Source organism: Chrysemys picta, chromosome 4, assembly GCF_011386835.1.
Source record: "Chrysemys picta bellii isolate R12L10 chromosome 4, ASM1138683v2, whole genome shotgun sequence".
NCBI lineage: Eukaryota > Metazoa > Chordata > Testudines > Emydidae > Chrysemys > Chrysemys picta.
Genome location: NC_088794.1, coordinates 62,780,345 through 62,797,267, shown reverse-complemented (window position 1 = coordinate 62,797,267; position 16,923 = coordinate 62,780,345). Strand labels below are relative to the sequence as shown.

Sequence of the window (16,923 nt, the reverse complement as noted above, 5' to 3'; positions counted from 1 at the left end):
TCATTAGAGAAAATGGTTCATCCTAGCTCATGGGTTCGTGCCTGTCCCTGATTTTCATTAGTTATCGGGGGAATTTAGGGCAAGGGACCCCACCCCCCATCCTTAGCCGCGTGCTCCTGGCGTCAGCCCCCCAGCCTGGCAATGTCCCGGACACTCCGGCAGTGCCGCGGCTGCGGACAGGGGGCGCCGGTGCCCCCAGCATAGGGACAGGCGAGGGCTGGGTTTTGGTCTCCACGTGACTCCGCGAAGTTTCGCTGCGAGTTTGACAGAAGTTTGAATCGCGGGTTTGTGCAGGGCGAAGCTCAGGAGCCAGCAGCCGCCGGCGGCAGCCCCGGAGCAGCGCCCCCCGGACAGCCCCCTCTGCGCCTGGGCTCACCCCCAGCCCTCCTCCCCGCAGCCCATCGCCCTGAAAGGGTGCGCTCCGCCCGGCGACACACGCATCGGCCAGCCCTGTCCGCAGCCTGAACATGTCCGAGCCCACCGCCTCGGCTGGCGACAAGGAGCCCGGGCAGCAGGTACCGCCCACTCCCTCTCCTGTCCCCTTTCTCTGCCTCTCCCTACTCCTCCCGGGGCTTGGCTGACCGTGGCTCCCCGCCCTTGTCTCTCCCCTGCAGGGCCGGCGGCTCTTCGGGCTGCGCTGGGGCCGCCTGGAGGAGCCCCTGGGCTTCATTAAGGTGCTGCAGTGGGTGAGTTTGCTATAGAGGCTCTTTCTATTTCGGTACCAGTGAGTGACGTTCCAGCAAAGCAACGCAGCGCTCGCTGGCTGGCTGCACTGGGGGGGTGGGTGGCTGCTCTTTTCGGGGGCGAGTTCTTGGTGAGTGGGGTATGGGGTAGGGTTAGAGGAGGGAAGGAGCTGGGCATGCGGTGCCCCTCCCAGGCAGCCCTTCTATGTGCAAGGAAGGCCTGCGTTTATGGGGAGGGGTATGGGGACTGGCCTTAGCCCTGCTCACGTTTCACTCTGGGGAGAGGGGGGGAAAGCTGGCTGCAGTGGTTTAACCTTTCCAGAGCTCTGATCCTGCACATACCAGGCCTCCGCGGTCCCCCAGCTCACTTGAACTCTCCTCTCCTGCCTCCCGTGGGAGAGATTGGAGTCCTGCACATATTTGGACCCCAGTACTTGGGGCTGAGTGTGTAGGAACCCTCATCCCCTCTCGGAATAGATCTGTTATAGAACAGCCTTCTGCCACTTTCTCCGATCACCGAATCAGGTGGTAATAGCTGGAATTGTCTGCTACAGCACTGTTGAAAGAACCTGTGTTCCCAGGGCAAAGTTACAATTGTTTTATAGCAGGGGTTCTCAAATGGGGTTGGGACCCCCCAGGGGGTTGCGAGGTTATTACATGGGGGCTCACGAGCTGCCAGCCTCCATCCCAAACCCTGCTTTGCCTACAGCATTTATAATGTTGTTAAATACACAAAAAAGTGTTTTTTAATTTATAAGGAGGGGGTCACACTCAGAGGCTTGCTATGTGAAAGGGGTCACCAGTACAGAAGTTTGAGAACCACTGTTTTATAAGGTCGGAGTCAGGCTCCACTCTGAATGTGTAAGGCATTGTCAAGAGAGCTTTATATGTACTGACATTGTTAAAGGAAAGAACTGTTGTCTAGGGCAGGATGCTGAGAGCCAGGACTCCTGGGTTCTATTCCTACTGACTCTCATGTGATCTTGGGCAAGTCATTTCACCCCCCATGAGCCTCAACATACCCATCCATACAGTGAAGATATGCACCCCCTTCTCAGCAGCGTTTCGCCAAGGCCATTGTGAAGTAATCAGGCCATAGAAGAACGCAGCGTTGGTGTTCTGAATACCACCAATTATGATTATAAAGTTTGCAAAGGGAACTGTTTAAAAGGCCTTCTGTCTGAATGAGGAACTGCAGCACTAGCGTATCTCATGGCACATCAAGGGTACTGCATTTGTTTCATGCCTCCATGTGGTGACGGAACTGTTCAGCAAGTGTTCGTGGTGGGCAGGTCACACTCTTGATCTGCCAGGATCCAGGGAAGCCTGTACTTGGTATATGGTATACCATGTATTCAGCATTCGGCTCGCCTGTAGCTCTCTTCATCCGGAAATCACTTCACAAAGATAGGGGAGTGTCATGACCCTTGTTTTACAGCTGGGGAGAGTGAACCAGACAGGGGAGGTGATTTGCCCAAGGTCACTGGCAAGGCTAGGAATAGACCCACATTGCTTGTCCCGCCCCACATCCCAGCCCCTCACCCACACAGCCTCTGAGAAGCTGTCTGTGACTCTGTTTACTTTGGGTGAACACCTCTAGGCTCACACCTTCCCAAAGTAGCTCCGGTTTTGGATCCCTCTGTTTTTGGAAGCCTAACCTGAGACACTGGGAGCCGGATTTTCAGAGGTGCTGAGTGCCTGCAGTCCCGACTAAAGTCAACGGGAGCTGCTAGTGCACAGCACCTCTGAAAATTCAACATGTTTCAAGTCAAACACCCTGAAATAGAGGCATCCAAAATCAGTGGCCGGTCTCTCAAACATTGGCCTCGCTTCTCACTTAGCCACATCTGAGAGGTGCTGAGTATCCGGAATTCTCATGGAAATCAATTGGAATGGAAAGTGCTTCAGCATGCTGCAGAATCAGGCCTCCAACCAATAGTAGCAAAAGGGTTTAAATCCCAGGGAGGGAAAGAAATGATACAGGGCGGTTCGAAGGGGCATAACTAGGAGGAACACTCTAACACTGAACAAAGAAACTTAAGCTGAATGCAGGAAAACAAGGGGTAACAAAGGCCAAGATCCTCAAAGGTATTTACGCTGTCAGTGGAAGTTAGGAGCCTAAATACCTTTGAGCATCTGGGTCAAGGAGTTCTTTGTGGTATAAAGTCTCAAGTAAAATGGTGGGAGACACATTTAAAATTAGGCTGGGCAAAGTACTTGGGACTATACAGAACGGAACAGTCCCGCACTGGCTGAGAATGGACAAGGCGATACAAGTCCTCCTCTGCCCCGACTGCTGTGATTCTCTGCCTGTTCAGGATTTGGTTACATAGATCAGTCCTTTATAGATGAAGTGGGAACCCCTCAGTCTGTTCAGCCTATGTTTTCATTCTCTTTCCCGTACACACACACACACAGAGTTGTTTTCTCTTCCTGTCGCTCATGGGAGCCAGAGTTCAGGGTGCATGAACTTAACCAGAGCTGAGTGTTTCTGCATGAGTTACCAGAAAACTATTCAGAAGCCACATTCATCTTTCCCCCACCATGCCAGTGGAAGAGAAAGAGAAATTCAACTCAGAACCAAGAACAGGAAATGTCATTTGAGACTCGTAACCATTTCCTGCATGGATGAATTACTCTCATTACAGGGGGCGGGGAGGCAAAGAAAACAAGACATCAGTTTATTGGTCCTGTAATTGAAAACTGATTTTAGTTTAGAGGCATAAAGGCCCTTGACCATCATCAGCCCCAGAAAGCGAATTAAAAGGCGCTTTAAAGGAAAAAGATCCTACTGGAGGCTCAGGCCCTCAGCTTCACAGTTCTGAGAGAGACATTCGGGTATTGGGCTGCATCTTGCAATGAGGCCGGAAGTTTGAGGTTCTTGTGAAAACACAGATTTTTCTTTTAAGGGATTCTCTGCTTCTGCCCATGCCACCTGCCTGCATGTCTCCACATCAGCCGTTCTGGAAACACAAGATTCTCCGGGAGGTTTCTGAACTGCTGATTCTGGGCTTTAGGGCACAGGTGGCCCTGCGGTGAAACTCTTCCAAAGATACCAAGGAGCCTGCTCAACCATCCGCATGGGCAGGTAATCCCCACTGAGGCCAATGGGGCGGGGAAGAACCGTGTGCAGCTTTAGGTCTCGTGGGACAGCATCCAGGTCCCTTCTCTGCCTGTGGCAGTTCCCTTCCACACACCCCCAAGCCCATTGTGCACCTCCCTCTGCCAAGCGAGTGCAGAGAGCCTCATGGAGTGCACACAAGCTGGCCTGCTCACTGGGGGCCAGTGAGCGATGTGGGGAAAGGAGCCAGTAAGAAGAGATCTTTGGGATGGTGCCCGGCCAGCCTGTGTTGCTGGCACAGATGGGTAGGGATGGAACAGAGGAGCTCAGCAGGGAGGAGGAATCACTGAGAGCGTGGGCTGTCTATCAACTGTGCTGGATGGTTACTAATGCTGTCAGCTGTTCAGTGGTGGGGATCAGGCCCCATGGAGCCCCCAAAGGAAGCGCTAGTGTGACAGATCTTTGGAACAGGGAAGCTTAATGAGCCAGCGACGTGTTCACTGCCTTGTGCGCTCAGGTGTCCTGATGCTGTGCTGCAGTCAGTGGGGCCTGTCTGCCCGTGCGGCACAGTGTCTTCTTTGTGAGCAGAGCCCCGGGTGCCATGAGGTGCCCCAGGGGGAGGCATCAGTCCCATTGTCTCCAGCAGTGGGACAGCTCTTGCTGTCTTTAAGCCATGATGCCTATGTCAGTCGCTGCAGCTATTCTCTGCCCTTACCTACTGGTTTCTAAGTGATTCTTAGAGCAGCTAGTAGTTGGAGGTGGGTGTGGGGCAAAGCAGAAATGGATGCTGTGTAAATACCTCTGCCAACCTGGCATGTTGCCCATTAGGGTTTCTTCCTGTGCTGACCCCCCTCAGCCCTGGAACCTGCAAAAGGCCTTGTTAGAAAGGAGAGTTATAGGAGTCATCCTGGCAGTGCTGTTGTTCCCTTCCCTGGGGCTGGTGCAGCTGGGAGGTGCTGGGATCTGCTAGAGCCGGGGGCAGGGAGTTAAGACACTGGGGTTCTATTCCCAGCACTGCTACTACCTGCTTTTGTGCTCCTGGGCAAGTCACTTCCCTGCTCTGGGCCTCATCTCTGCCTTCAGTAGGAATCAATGGGCCTGCTCCACAGCTGCTGTAAACTGGTGTAGTTCTGCTGAAGTGAGAGCACCAGTCTAGGGGCACATAACAGTGGCGGGGAACATGCATCCTGAGAGAGGTTGTAGTCTGAGATCGCACCTCTCATTGTCCCTGCAAACGTGTCTGGTTCTCTCTGAGGAAGGTACGTACTGAGTTCGTATGCAACATAGCAAGTAGAATCCCAACCAACCGAACTGGGAAGAGAGGCTGGCTCAGAGGATTCCTGGGATCTAGAGAATTTTCACTGCTAGGCTGCCAGCTTCGCCAGCTCCCGGTCAGGGGAGCAATGACTGAGAGCTCTGGTGATGGCTCTCCAGTGGTGGTCTCGGCTCAATTCCATATCACAGAACCTCTATCCCAGTTGGCACTGACTGTCCCCCTTACTGGGCCTTAGCCAGAATGGACTACAGAAACTGCTTCCGTCTCTGCCTGGGTCATAGCACTGCCTGGTCTTCTGTGAGGAAGAGATTGACTCCAGCTCCGCTCTTTCCTCCCCTTGCACTGCTGCTCAGGGGAGTGCTCTAAGAGCAGTTGCTTGGGAGACAGGGGTGCTCAGGAGCCCTGGGTTCTGGTTCTCCATGTTTTGCTTGCGTCGGCCTGTTCTGATTTCTTGTTACAAACATTATCACTCAAGGAAAAGACCTTGCTGACTGGGTTTTCTGCTGGGTCCTTGCACCAGGTGACAGGGATATCATATGACCATGGCACTACATTGCAACTGTTGAGGATGTTGCCTTGATGATGATGTGTGGATACGCCATTGTTATATTGTGATGATGCCCCAAATAAACTCAGGACTATTTACCTGTGAACACTGAGGCTATCTTGTAAATTTCAGGAGGCGTGGTGAGCCAAGAAGAGCCTGTTGCATGTTGTTAGTTCACTGTCACCAGCTGGAGTCCCTCTGACTCCAAAACCTTTTGCTTTTCTCTTCCAGCTCTTCGCCATTTTTGCCTTTGGATCTTGCGGCTCTTTCAGTGGGGAGACAGGGGCTACTGTGAAATGCAATGATGACCTGAAAGAGATGACTGCCATCTCTGTCCAGTTCGGATACCCTTTCAGGTAACGGGGGACTTTGCTGGGACTAACCCAGAGGATGCTTCCTCTCCAGAGTTACATGCCACTGGAGATGGTAATCAATCCATCTGAATAGACAGACTTGGCCTGACAACAATACTTGACTCAATGGAGAGAGGTCTGTGAAGGCACCAGAACCCATATCCTACCCCCAGCTTCCCAGATGAGAGCTTTTCCCAAACGAGTACACTCTGACTTGCTTTTATTACCATTTTCAAAACGGAAATACTTTTTGAGGCAATGTATTGTTAACCAGTGGAACTCACTGCTGCATGATATTTCTGACAGAACAGGACTCTCACTGCAGGTTTTTCTTTAATTTTAATGCTACCTAAACAGATTGAACTTAGTCTGGCAGTTGAAGGGTGGCTGTTTAACTGCTCCTATTGAAAAATGACTCCCATTTGGGCTCTCCTTTGGGTTTTGAAATCCCCTTCTGCAATGGGTGTGGGCAAAGGAAGGGGAGAGGGCAGGCTGGTATAGATCTTAATTACCCCCAAACTAACTGCAAATAGGAAGCCGCGAGGGAACGGATCCAAAGAAATTACCTTTGGATGCCTGAAGAGTGGGGGCAAGTGGGCACAAGATGGACACTGCCTGATCCTATGGTGTGGCAGGGAAATTGGTTCCTATGCCAGCTTAGTTGCAAAGAGAACAAGGCAATTTTAAATAAACAAGTGGGGAGAGCCAGCGAGAGGAGCTACCAGCCTTCTCCATGCTCTACCGAAGCCCTGTCTACGCAAGGCTCCTATGGCCACTGAAGCACTGTAACTCAGACCGATTCACACCAACTGAGGATCTGTCTCCACTGAAGTCAGTGGAGCTGCGTCCTTTGACATCAGCATGTCTTAGACCTGCTCTGAGGAGTAAATGGTGCTTAAAATGGTGCCAGCTGTCTCCCTAAGGCTCCCAGCATTGCTGCTGCCGGTGGAGCTGAGCTGGGGTTAGCAATGTTTGGAAAAACTCCCTTTGTGTAGAAAAGGGAGCTGCAGTCAGGACACAACTAAGGTTATGGCCAATGGAGAAACCGCCCCCTCAGCCCAGCCCAGATCTCCTCTCGCCTCAGCAGAGCAGACCCCGCTCCTCAGGCCAGAGTTGGGCCATGCTTTCTCATGTGAGTGCCTGCAGGTCGTGTGTTTTGTTGATTATATTTTTTTCTTTCTCCCCTGAAACATGTTTTGTCCAGTAACATAGACACCCACTCACTGGGGATTTACTCAGGAATGCAGTGTTCTGTATGGGCCCATCTTCTTGGCCCTCTGCTAGGTGACGTAGGGACCTTGAAAGCAGGGTTAATCAATGCTTGAATAGCTTTGACTGCATCGTATTTAAAGGTGTATCCTCTCCGAACATCTCCTGGAGACAGAATACCCAAGGGAGAGCCAGTCCATTATGGACAGATCTGTTCTGAGCCCTTTGCTCTTCATCCAGGAGAGCATTTCAAACACAGACCCCAGAGCATAGGGAACCTTTTGCCCAAGACAAGCTAGGGAGGCTGTATGACTGAGGTGAAACCTTTTGGATATCTTCAGGCTGCATTGTATGGGTGAATGCATGAACAGACCCGGTATCAGTTCCCACAAGAGAGGAATTCGTGCCACTATTATCTGAGGCAAATAGCATAGCAAAGCTTCAAAGAATGATTAGATATTTGTATGAATAAGATCAGCACCTTCAGTTATAGTAGCTCTGATAATAACCGGAAGGGTTTTTAGTCCTCATGCTTCAGGGCATATGCTGATCACCAGCTGGGTCAGGAAGAAATTCTTCTTCCCCCTGCCCTGCCCCCCGGTACGGCATTTAAAACAAGGTATTTTTCTTAAAGCATCTTGCACTGGTCACTATTAAGAGATGAGATGCTAGATAAACCATTGATCTGTTCAGTCAAGCAGTTTCTTTGCTCAATTCTCTGTAGGTTGGAGGGCTCTGAGATCCTCCTTAATCAGCTAATGTGGGTGTATGGAGAAAACCATCATAATTCAGAGGTGACTGCTTTAACCCCTTGTAGCTCACAGGTGTCAATGTCACATCTGTGAATTCTGAGTGCTATGCTATGGACTGGCTGCACGCCTGACCCCCTCGCTGGTGTCGCTGAATGTGCCCCTTCAGGTGTCAGGCCTCATGCCTTTACTTCCCTGGGGGTGGAATTACATGATTCTCTCACTCTTAAACTGGGCCCTGTGCTTCAGCACCTTGTGTATCTACCGTGCTTACCCCGACAGGTCCGAGTGGGTTCAGCACCAGTGGGTCATCCCTTCGGGAGCTTGTGAGCAGTGGTTAGTACAAAGAACCAGAGAGCCTTCTTACACCAAAGCATTGTTTAGCCTTAACAGTAGGAGCCAGGCATAACATAAGAGAAGGATTAAACAAGAAACAGTCTGCACTCATATCTCTTAACTAAGGTCCACCACTCCCTAGGAAGCCTAGAAGGCTGATTTCTTCAGTTCCCTCAAATAGGTGTCTGTGTCTATCTGCCCCTCCCTGACAAGGCAGAGAGAGACTTTTTAACTGTTTGATTTCTGTTTCGTTGGTTGGCTCCCAGTACTGGCAGAGCAAGTCTTGTAACTTGGCTGGAGCCTGGAAATAGCAACTTCACAGCAAATAGCTCAGGCATCTTCTTTTAATGAGTGGCTGGTTGCTTATCTGCAGCCATTGTGTTGCCTTCCTACTTTTTCCTAGTCAGTCCTACTATTAAACTAAACCAACTCGTACAGAGACAGTGAATGTCCCAACAACCCACCATAGCCAACAACCAGGTCACATACAGTGTTCATACATCATCACCCGCTCCTTCCCACATCCTGCACAGCTGTTCCTTTACTCCATTGGCTGTAAACTTGCAAAAGGGGCAGCAGGCCTTGGAAAATATCCCTCAGTCACCTGTTTGGAGGTGCGGTAGGGAGAGGGAATATACTGCAGGATCCATCACCCCCATTCCTGATTGCTGCTGAGGTCAGGAGGCAAGTTGCTGCAGACTTCAGCTCATGTTTCAGGTATAGGCCACTGCTGGGTACTGGCATTGATGAGCCAATGGTCTGTTCCATTATGGCTGGCATTTGTTAATCCCTCAGCCACCCCAAAGCCAGAAAGGTTGTCAAGCAGCAAGGAAGTCAAAGCGAGCACAGGAATAGTCCCGTTTGTTAGGGATCAGCAAAAAGGCCTTTCGGGTGAGCAGAAAAGAGGCCAGAATTAGACTGAAATCCAGCCTGTGAAGCTAAACGTATGAAAAGTGTGAACATGGCTATATCTATCCACACATCTCGGCCTGCCTGCCAACATTTGATAGCTATAAATAGAGGCACACCTCTGATCTCCACTGAAATGCATCTGACTAGGAGCACTGCTAGGAGGCTCAGAGAGGGGGGAAATGGAGAACTGTGCTACTGAAATAACAGTGACTGTCCCTGCTCAATAGGGACAGGTGGCAAGAAGGCGTGGCGAGGCCTTGGGCATATCTCCGTTCCTCCTTAACAAGTGCTCGCACCATCAGAGCTCCTCTAGGGATCTCCAACATATGCAAGACTCCTGCCCAGCTCCGAACACAAGATGGAAGAGTAGAGTTCTCATCCCAGTCTGCTAAGGGCGCGTCACCAAACTCACACCCTGAGATGATGAACACAGGGAGAATTTTAAGCATCTAGCGAACTTGTCCCCCTTTTGACAGTCCCTGTTTGCTTGATACATTTCACTGAATGGAAAGCAGGCTGCTCAGTTTCACTGTCCAGGTCAGGTCCTCATCCTCCATCCTGAGGTACACAGGCCGAGCGAAGTGGAGCGTTGCTCATTTAGACCTGCTCCGACCTGGCACTCGCTTTCTGCTCAGTTTCCAGCTGTAGTTCTTGGGTACTAGCCTGGTGGTGTTGTATTCAGCTGCATGAGAGTGAAGGGAGAGGATCGGGTCAAAGAGAAAATCCCTCTTTTCCTTTAAAGTCAAACTTGGTGGGTGGGGTGATTGGGCCAGAAAGTTTTTCACCCCTCGGTGGCTGTGTCATATTCAGCGTCGGAAGGTGGTGACAGAAAGTTACCTGTTTATGTATGGGGCTTGACTGCCATGGACAAAGGAGATCTCACTGTCCGGGCAGGGTGCAGTCTAATCAGAGCGTACAGAATTGGAATGCTGGTGCCATCTGATGGATCTTAGCAGCCTGTGTGAAATGAGTGGGTGGGTGTCATACCGGAACTGAAGTGACAAGTCACAAAATCCTTTCTGTTACTGGCATGAATCAGCCCCACTGCTGGTAGCCTTAGCAGAGAGGTGGTTGGATACCATGGTGATGGGCAACCTTATGGAAACCCAGATAGACAGAGTGGCCAAGGACTGACTGCTGTGGAATCTGAACTCACTCCTAGAGTATGTCTACACTATCAAATCATCCAGGGGTAGCGCAAGTGTAGACCAGACACCGGCATTTATACAGCCATGGGCAGGGCTACTGGTGTAGGTCAAGCCCCAGAAGGGATGAGGTATGTTGGTAGGCTGAAGTGTGGGGATCTTACCCTGCCACTGCCCGTGCTGTCCTTGCTCTGTGGGTAACTCCCGCCCATGACCCCCCCAGCCCCAAGACCACACTATCAACCTCCTGCAGAGACAGGCCAAGACAGCTGTCCATCTGTCCAGGAGGAAGAAGTAGGACAGGGGTTTCTCTGTGACTATGGGACCTTTTTTCAGGCCCTTGTCCATTCACACATCCAGGCAGGGTTCCTATGGGTGCCATCCACTAACTCCTTGGACTGCTGGGCAGCAGGTGCTCTGTGGGGTTCTCTGCTCAGTGTCTCCCTCTGCATCGCTGGTTTTATCCCATGACCTGCACCACCAATCCTGTTGGCTTTTGTCCCCCATACTCAGTCCACCCCATCTGAGGGGGTAGGCCTTCCAAGGCTCTGCCCACCAATCCCAGCCTTCAGATAGGCTGGCTCCTTTGACCCAAGAGGGCCGATGGAGGTCTCACCTTCCTCCCTGCTAAATGCGTCTCTCTCCCCACCCCTTTCTCTGTGGGCAGGTTATCCAGGATTCCCTTTGAGATGCCTGTCTGCGAGGGCAACACCACTAAAAGGACTCTGCATCTCATGGGGGACTTCTCGGCCCCCTCCGAGTTCTTCGTGACCCTGGGAGTCTTCTCCTTCCTCTACAGTATGGCAGCCCTGGTGATCTACCTGCGATTTCACTCCCTTTACACAGAGAACAAGAGGCTTCCCTTTGCGGTGAGATCCCTGCTGTAGCCCCCAGGGCTGGGGTTTGTTTGGTGGCTCTTACAGCTGCAGGGCTTGCTCTAAAGAACCTGTGCCAGAGCACAGGGCTGGGAGTTAGGTCTCCTGGGTCTGATTTCTGGCTCCTCCACTGACTCGCCATGGGGCTTTGGGCAAGTCACTTCCCATTTCTTGGGAGGGGAAGTCTGGGAAGGCAGAGCTGAGCATCTGAGGGCTTCCGCCACCACCGAGCCATCATTCTGTCCCCGCAGCCCCTTCCAGCCTGGGAGCTCTCTCCCTGTGGTGCTGTCATGGAGCTGACCCATAGCAGGCACCTTCCCCCTAATCCCGGACAGGGTCAGCAGCCAAGTGATTGAGCCTTCAGCTCTGGGTGCTAGGTGCGAAGGCTGAAGGCAGTTTCAGAGCTGGGGCTCGCAGATGAAGGCTGCAGGTCCCGTGCCGGGATGTAGCAGGATGTCTGTCTGGTGCCTGAGGCTTCAGGTCAAGAAAGGGAGGCATTAGATGCAGGCAGCAAGGGCAGACTGAAGCTGTGAAGTGCAAGCCAGGCGGTCCTAGACCCCTTTGCTTATCAAAGATCAGGGGAGGGGCTGGGACACTTGTGGGACCCTCCGGGGAATTTAGGGGCCTTTCTGGAGCATTGGGCCTAGATCTTTTGGAGTCTGCCCTAGTCTGCCAGCCAGAGGGGCTGCGGCAGAGCTGGGGGGTTGGTCCCTGGGCAGGTGGTGTTGGGAGGCAGCATAGGCCAGGTGGGCTGGAGGTCCTGGAGCCAGAAGAGCGTTTCCATCTCCATGCCTGGGGCTGGGGAGAGTGAGAGGAGCCCTGCTGCGCACAGTGCCAGAACCAGCATGACATTTCCTTCCTTCCGCCACCAGGATTTCTGCGTGAGCGTCTCCTTCACCTTCTTCTGGCTGGTGGCAGCTGCAGCCTGGGGCAAAGGCCTGTCAGATGTGAAGGGGGCCACGCGGCCGTCCAGTCTCATCGCCGCCATGTCCGTGTGCCATCTCAAACAGGCGGTGTGCAACGCCGGGGCCACGCCAGCCATGGGGCTGGCCAACATCTCCGTGGTAAGAGCCCGCAGCAAAGCCAGCACCACAGCTGTGTGCAGGCAAAGGGGGCAGGGGACCCATTCGGCCAGATTTACACCTGGTGTAAATGGGCTGTGCTCTGTTGAAATGAACGGCCCATTTACACCAGCTCAGGATTTGGTCCACAAGCTGCAAAGCCTGTGACCACAAAACTGGAGTAGAGCGCTGGTGGAGACTCCTCTTGGGCTATGCCATGCCCTGGGTGGGGGTGGAGGCGTTATCAGCACTGGGGTTTGATCCAGGGACTACGAGCTGCTACTGGCTGAGCTCCAGCACACAGCTCTGTGAGACAAAGCTGGACCAGGCCCATCGGCCTCTGTACATGGACTGCCTGCACCTAGGGGAGATGGATGGCCACATGGTGCTGTAGTTTAACCAGTGCACCAAGGGCAGTCAGGGTGCCAGGAACTGCTCAGACACCCTGGTGTCAGTGGTGCATTGGGTGCTGTCTCTGTACTGAGTGAATTGCCCTGAGAGGCAGTCATTGGGAGTGAATGTGTGCACTCTGAGTGACTTGGCTACTTCTTCAGCACCGGAACAGGGGCAGAGGCAGCAGTTGAAGAGTTGAGGGGATTTTGCCAAGTCTGCATAGCCTTTAGGCCTGGGGAGCTAAGGGAAGTTCTCTGTGAGCTGTAGCAGTAGGCAGCCTTATATCCTTTGAGCCACCGGGGGGCCATGCAGCAGATAGCCGAGCCGTTCTGATTCCACCCAGTAGCGGGGTGTGCACGGCCGGACGCACGCACCCGCCTGAGGCTGGGAGGCCTTGCTGTGAGTGCATTGATGGTAATTGTGCCCTTTGCTCTCTCTGACTCTCCCCTAGCTCTTTGGCTTCATCAATTTTATCCTGTGGGCTGGAAACTGCTGGTTTGTGTTTAAAGAGACCTCATGGCACGCGCAGACCACCAACAAGGAGAACTCTGCTGAACAGGGAGCCATCGACAAGCAATAAAGACCCTCTCAGCCTGCCCGCCCCCCTCGAGACCTCCTCCCATCCTGGACAGCCGGTACCTTGTCACATACATGCCTTCATACCAGCGCTGTGGGACCGCGTTCTGTGCAAGCTCCATCTTCATGTTGGCATCTCTCCTGAGCATTCTGGGATGCCCGCCTATGAGTGACTGGCAGGCGGGAGTCCTGGCTCGGTCCCAGGTATACATAACTCATTGCAGACTCCAAGGTTCTGGTAGCAGGGTTTATTATTTTTGTTAATAAGTGTAATTTATTTGATTCTGCGTTCCTGGCCCCCGAGCCTGCGACTGTGTGGAATTGCTCTTCACAGTTGCTGTGATGAGCCTAAACCAATCAGGAGTTTAGAAGCCACAAGATGGGGTATGGAGTCACTTGCAGGTGAGAGTGGATGCTCTGGGGAGACCTGAGACTGGGGCACTACAGGACCACCCCTCATGCAAGAGCACCCCCTACTGCCCAACCGTGGAAAGGCAGAGGCTGTCTCAGACCTACCCCCTCCTTGACTAGGAACAAGGGAGACAGACTAAGATGCAGAAAGGGAAGGTGGAGAATATGCTGTTTCTTGCTCCTGGGAGGAGAAGGCCGGTATATTTCTCCTCTTCCCTTCTGCCTGCAGCATTGTGTATGTCCTGGAGGAAGCTGATGGAGGGTTTTCAGCTGCTCTTGAACTCCAGTTTGGCTCAGTGGGAGACCACGCATTAGGCCAGATAATCTAGTGTAACAGCAGCTTGACACGGGGGTGTGATCCTGCCTTTGCCGGACAGTGCTCTAGGAGAGCTTTCCCATCTCTGATCGCACACACGGGCAATGCGGGGGGTGGGCGGTTCCTTACTCAGATCTCCAGATCGTTCCTCTGCCCAAGGCAGCCCTTTTAGCAGCTCTTGGTGCTCGTCCCCTCCCTGTCCTACAGCTGAGGAGCAGCCCCAGATTCCTCCAATCCCTCCTTATAAAACCTCCGAGTGTATGTGAGTGTCTGCTCCATCAGCTCCCCGAGGGGCAGCAGCAGGGGACTGACCCTCTCCAGTGTCCTGAGCCAGAGAGCTTTGCTTGGCTCCTAGGAGACTTTTCTCGCAGCCTAGTGGAGGATCCACTAGCCGAGTTCATGACCTTAGGTCCTAGGCGGAAGGACCCAGGGCTGAGCTGTGCTGACACCGGCACAAGCAGAAGGGAAGCTTTGTCCAAACAGAGTGTTCAGATCATCGTCAGTCTCCTTGCCTGCAGTAGTAATGCTGTCCCCTTACCCCACTGGCACTACACCAGCTGCTCCTACTAGTCCTGTCCCTGGAGCCCAGCAACACTGATTGGTGACAGAACCCCTGAACAGTACTATCATCCCCCCGGCCACTGGGGCACTAGGCAGCTGGCCCCGAGCCCGTTGGCATTGTAACCCCTGACCCCCCAAGGTGCTCTGTGCTACCGGAGCCGCTGGGCAGAATGGTAGCGTAGCATCCCTGGTCCCAAAGACAGCCCTGCTTTGTTCTCGGAGAAGGGGCTTGTTCAACAGGTGCCTTAGTGCCCTGAACTCTGTAAACCCCTCTGAGCCTCAGGGCATTGCTCTGTTGCAAAGGGCTCACTGCCTCCCCTAGAGACAGGCGAGAGCTTTGGTTCAGGGGCCCGGGGAATCCAGGCTCCTCGCTGACTCTTCTGGTCTTACTCTCTCCCTTTCCTCCTCCGCCCCCACGATGGGGGTGCCTCCCTTCTGCTGAAGGAGAGACTGGTGTTAATGGTGCTTTGTTAGCTGGGGACCTTCTGTTCAGCAAAGACCCAATTCCTGCATATTTTGTACATTTCCCCTCGCCAGCACCTCTCGCCCCTCTACAGCAGCCAGGCTCTGGCCAGTTGTAGGGAGCCCTCTGGTGTCTCTGCCCCCAGAACCGCAGGGGACTGAGCCCCACACAGCTGCGATACCCAGTTCCCTGCATCACAGTCCCAGTGCCACATGCTCTGATCCTTATTGTGGCCACAGGATGCCCTGCAGGACAAGAGAATCGACCAATCTGTTGCTGGACGGCTTCCCCTTCCCCTTCCCCACCCAGGCTTCCAGTCCAGCCGGCCCTCAGCCGACTTCTCCTGTCCTTGAGTTCCTAGAGGTAGGTATAAACCCTCATGTTTCTGGGCATAAACCACCACTAGCTGCCAAGGGTCAGGAAGAAGCTTCCCCTGTGGCCAGGCTATTCTTTAATTGTCCAGTATGGGTTTTCTTGCACCTTCCTCTGAAGCAGCTGGTGCTGGATCCCAGACTAGGCGGACCACTGGTCTGATAATTCCTACGCTCCCATGGTGGCTCTGAGGGTACCAGGACAACCAACCCACCAAAGCGCCACCACCGCATTTGGTTCCTTCTGCTTTGCCTGTGTCCCTGTTTCCTAATTTGGGGGGATAGTTGAAGCCAATCCTCAGCTGCTAGGCTCCCTTAAAGTCAGGAAGTGACGCTGCTTTACGCTAGCTGAGGGTCTGGCCTCTTTGTGGATAAGCCACTGCAGGGACTGAGGCTGCTCAGATCTTCCAAGAGTCCAGCGGTGGAATGGCCTGGTCTTTATTTTGCTTATCAGTTAATTAGTAATAACGGCTCCAGAACCTGAGGGGAAGGAGAGGGCACGTCTCTGCATTTTGTAACCTCAGCCCTCGGGGGGGAGGGGGGGGAAAGCGGGGGCTGGGAACCATTTCGACTGTGAGGCTTGTTGTGTTCTGTCTGTGTTTATTTATTTGAAAGGGGAGAGAGAAAATATTACTTTTTTTTTTTTGCTTTGGTGCTAAGGTTGGCACCTGCCCCTTTGCCCAGCACTAGGAGCAGCTCCAATGGCAGCCTGCAGTCCTCCTGCATGGATAACCCCCGCCCAGCTCAGGCGGCAGGCTCCAGGCCAGAGATGTGCTCTCCTCACTGGGCCCTGCCCCATGACAGAGATCCCAGAGGAGGGGTCCTGGGGTTAGGCGGAGGGGGAGGGACCAACCTTAGCTGTGCTGGCTTTGCGTTTTCCTGTAGAATCTCTTGACTGGAGGTGGAGGCAGGCCTGGCGCCAGCAAAGGGCCCTGAATGTGTGTGACTCTGCAGGGAGAGGGGTCACGGGGGGGAGGGGAGGAGGCAATTGCTCTTTAACCCTTTTGGACACTGTTAAAGCAACCAATTGCAGCAGGAGTTGAGAAGGGGGCAGTGGCCCAATCCCGAGCTCTGCTGTGTGTGCCCTGGCACTGACTGGCTGCTTTCCAGCAGCCCCTTCGGCCTCCCCAGGCCAGGCCCGGCCCGGGATTACATTGCATGGTTTTCTGGTGCTTGTTGTTATGACTCTGAATAAAAGTGCCGTGAGGGTTTGCTACAACAAGGTGCCACTCCGGGCCGGTTTCCTTTGCGCTCCCCACCCATCTCCAACAGTCGCTCTCTACCCTGCTTCGTGTCACGGTACTAGCAAGCCACTTCTCGGCTCCTACAGCCGTCACGCTTGCAACGTGTGGTGAGCCTCGAGGGGCTAGTCCAGATAGATAACAGCCTACTATTACTGCCAGCCGATGCTCCCCTAGCTGGAGAGCTGCAGGCCTGTGCTGTTGGATCTGAGGGCCGTGGGTTCAAACTCCTGAAAGGGGAGTTGTTAGCACAAGCAAGCTGTTGCCTGCACTTGGCTCTCTCTCTCTCCCCCCCTGAATCGGAGGAGAGCAAATTCAGACCTTGTTCCACCCAGCGGCTCGGGAGGTGCTGGCACTAGGCCACTGAGGACACAAAGCCATGTT

General features: G+C 53.3%; 1 protein-coding gene across 2 annotated transcripts; it reads left to right on the top strand.

The window, feature by feature from the left end:
- Positions 1-264: 264 nt before the first annotated feature.
- On the top strand, positions 265-16,520 carry SYPL2 (synaptophysin like 2). Of its 2 annotated transcripts, XM_005310996.5 has the most exons (6): positions 321-515; positions 615-686; positions 5,799-5,923; positions 10,939-11,140; positions 12,019-12,210; positions 13,052-16,520. In XM_005310996.5, exons 1-6 carry the CDS (start codon positions 468-470, stop codon positions 13,178-13,180), a joined length of 768 nt encoding a protein of 255 aa, XP_005311053.1. In that variant the 5' UTR covers positions 321-467; the 3' UTR covers positions 13,181-16,520. The 2 variants fall into 2 exon arrangements, with proteins under 2 accessions (XP_042717788.1, XP_005311053.1); XM_042861854.2 differs by lacking the exon at positions 615-686 and having other exon boundaries at positions 265-515.
- The last annotated feature ends 403 nt before the right edge of the window (positions 16,521-16,923 follow it).

What these genes read in the sequence shown, in the direction of transcription:
- SYPL2 (XM_005310996.5), top strand. Translation starts at nt 468, where the DNA reads ATGTCCGAGCCCACCGCCTCGGCTGGCGACAAGGAGCCCGGGCAGCAG. An exon ending in ACAAGAGGCTTCCCTTTGCG is followed by an intron (nt 11,141 to 12,018) that starts GTGAGATCCCTG and finishes TTCCGCCACCAG; the next exon opens with GATTTCTGCGTGAGCGTCTC. An exon ending in GGCTGGCCAACATCTCCGTG is followed by an intron (nt 12,211 to 13,051) that starts GTAAGAGCCCGC and finishes ACTCTCCCCTAG; the next exon opens with CTCTTTGGCTTCATCAATTT.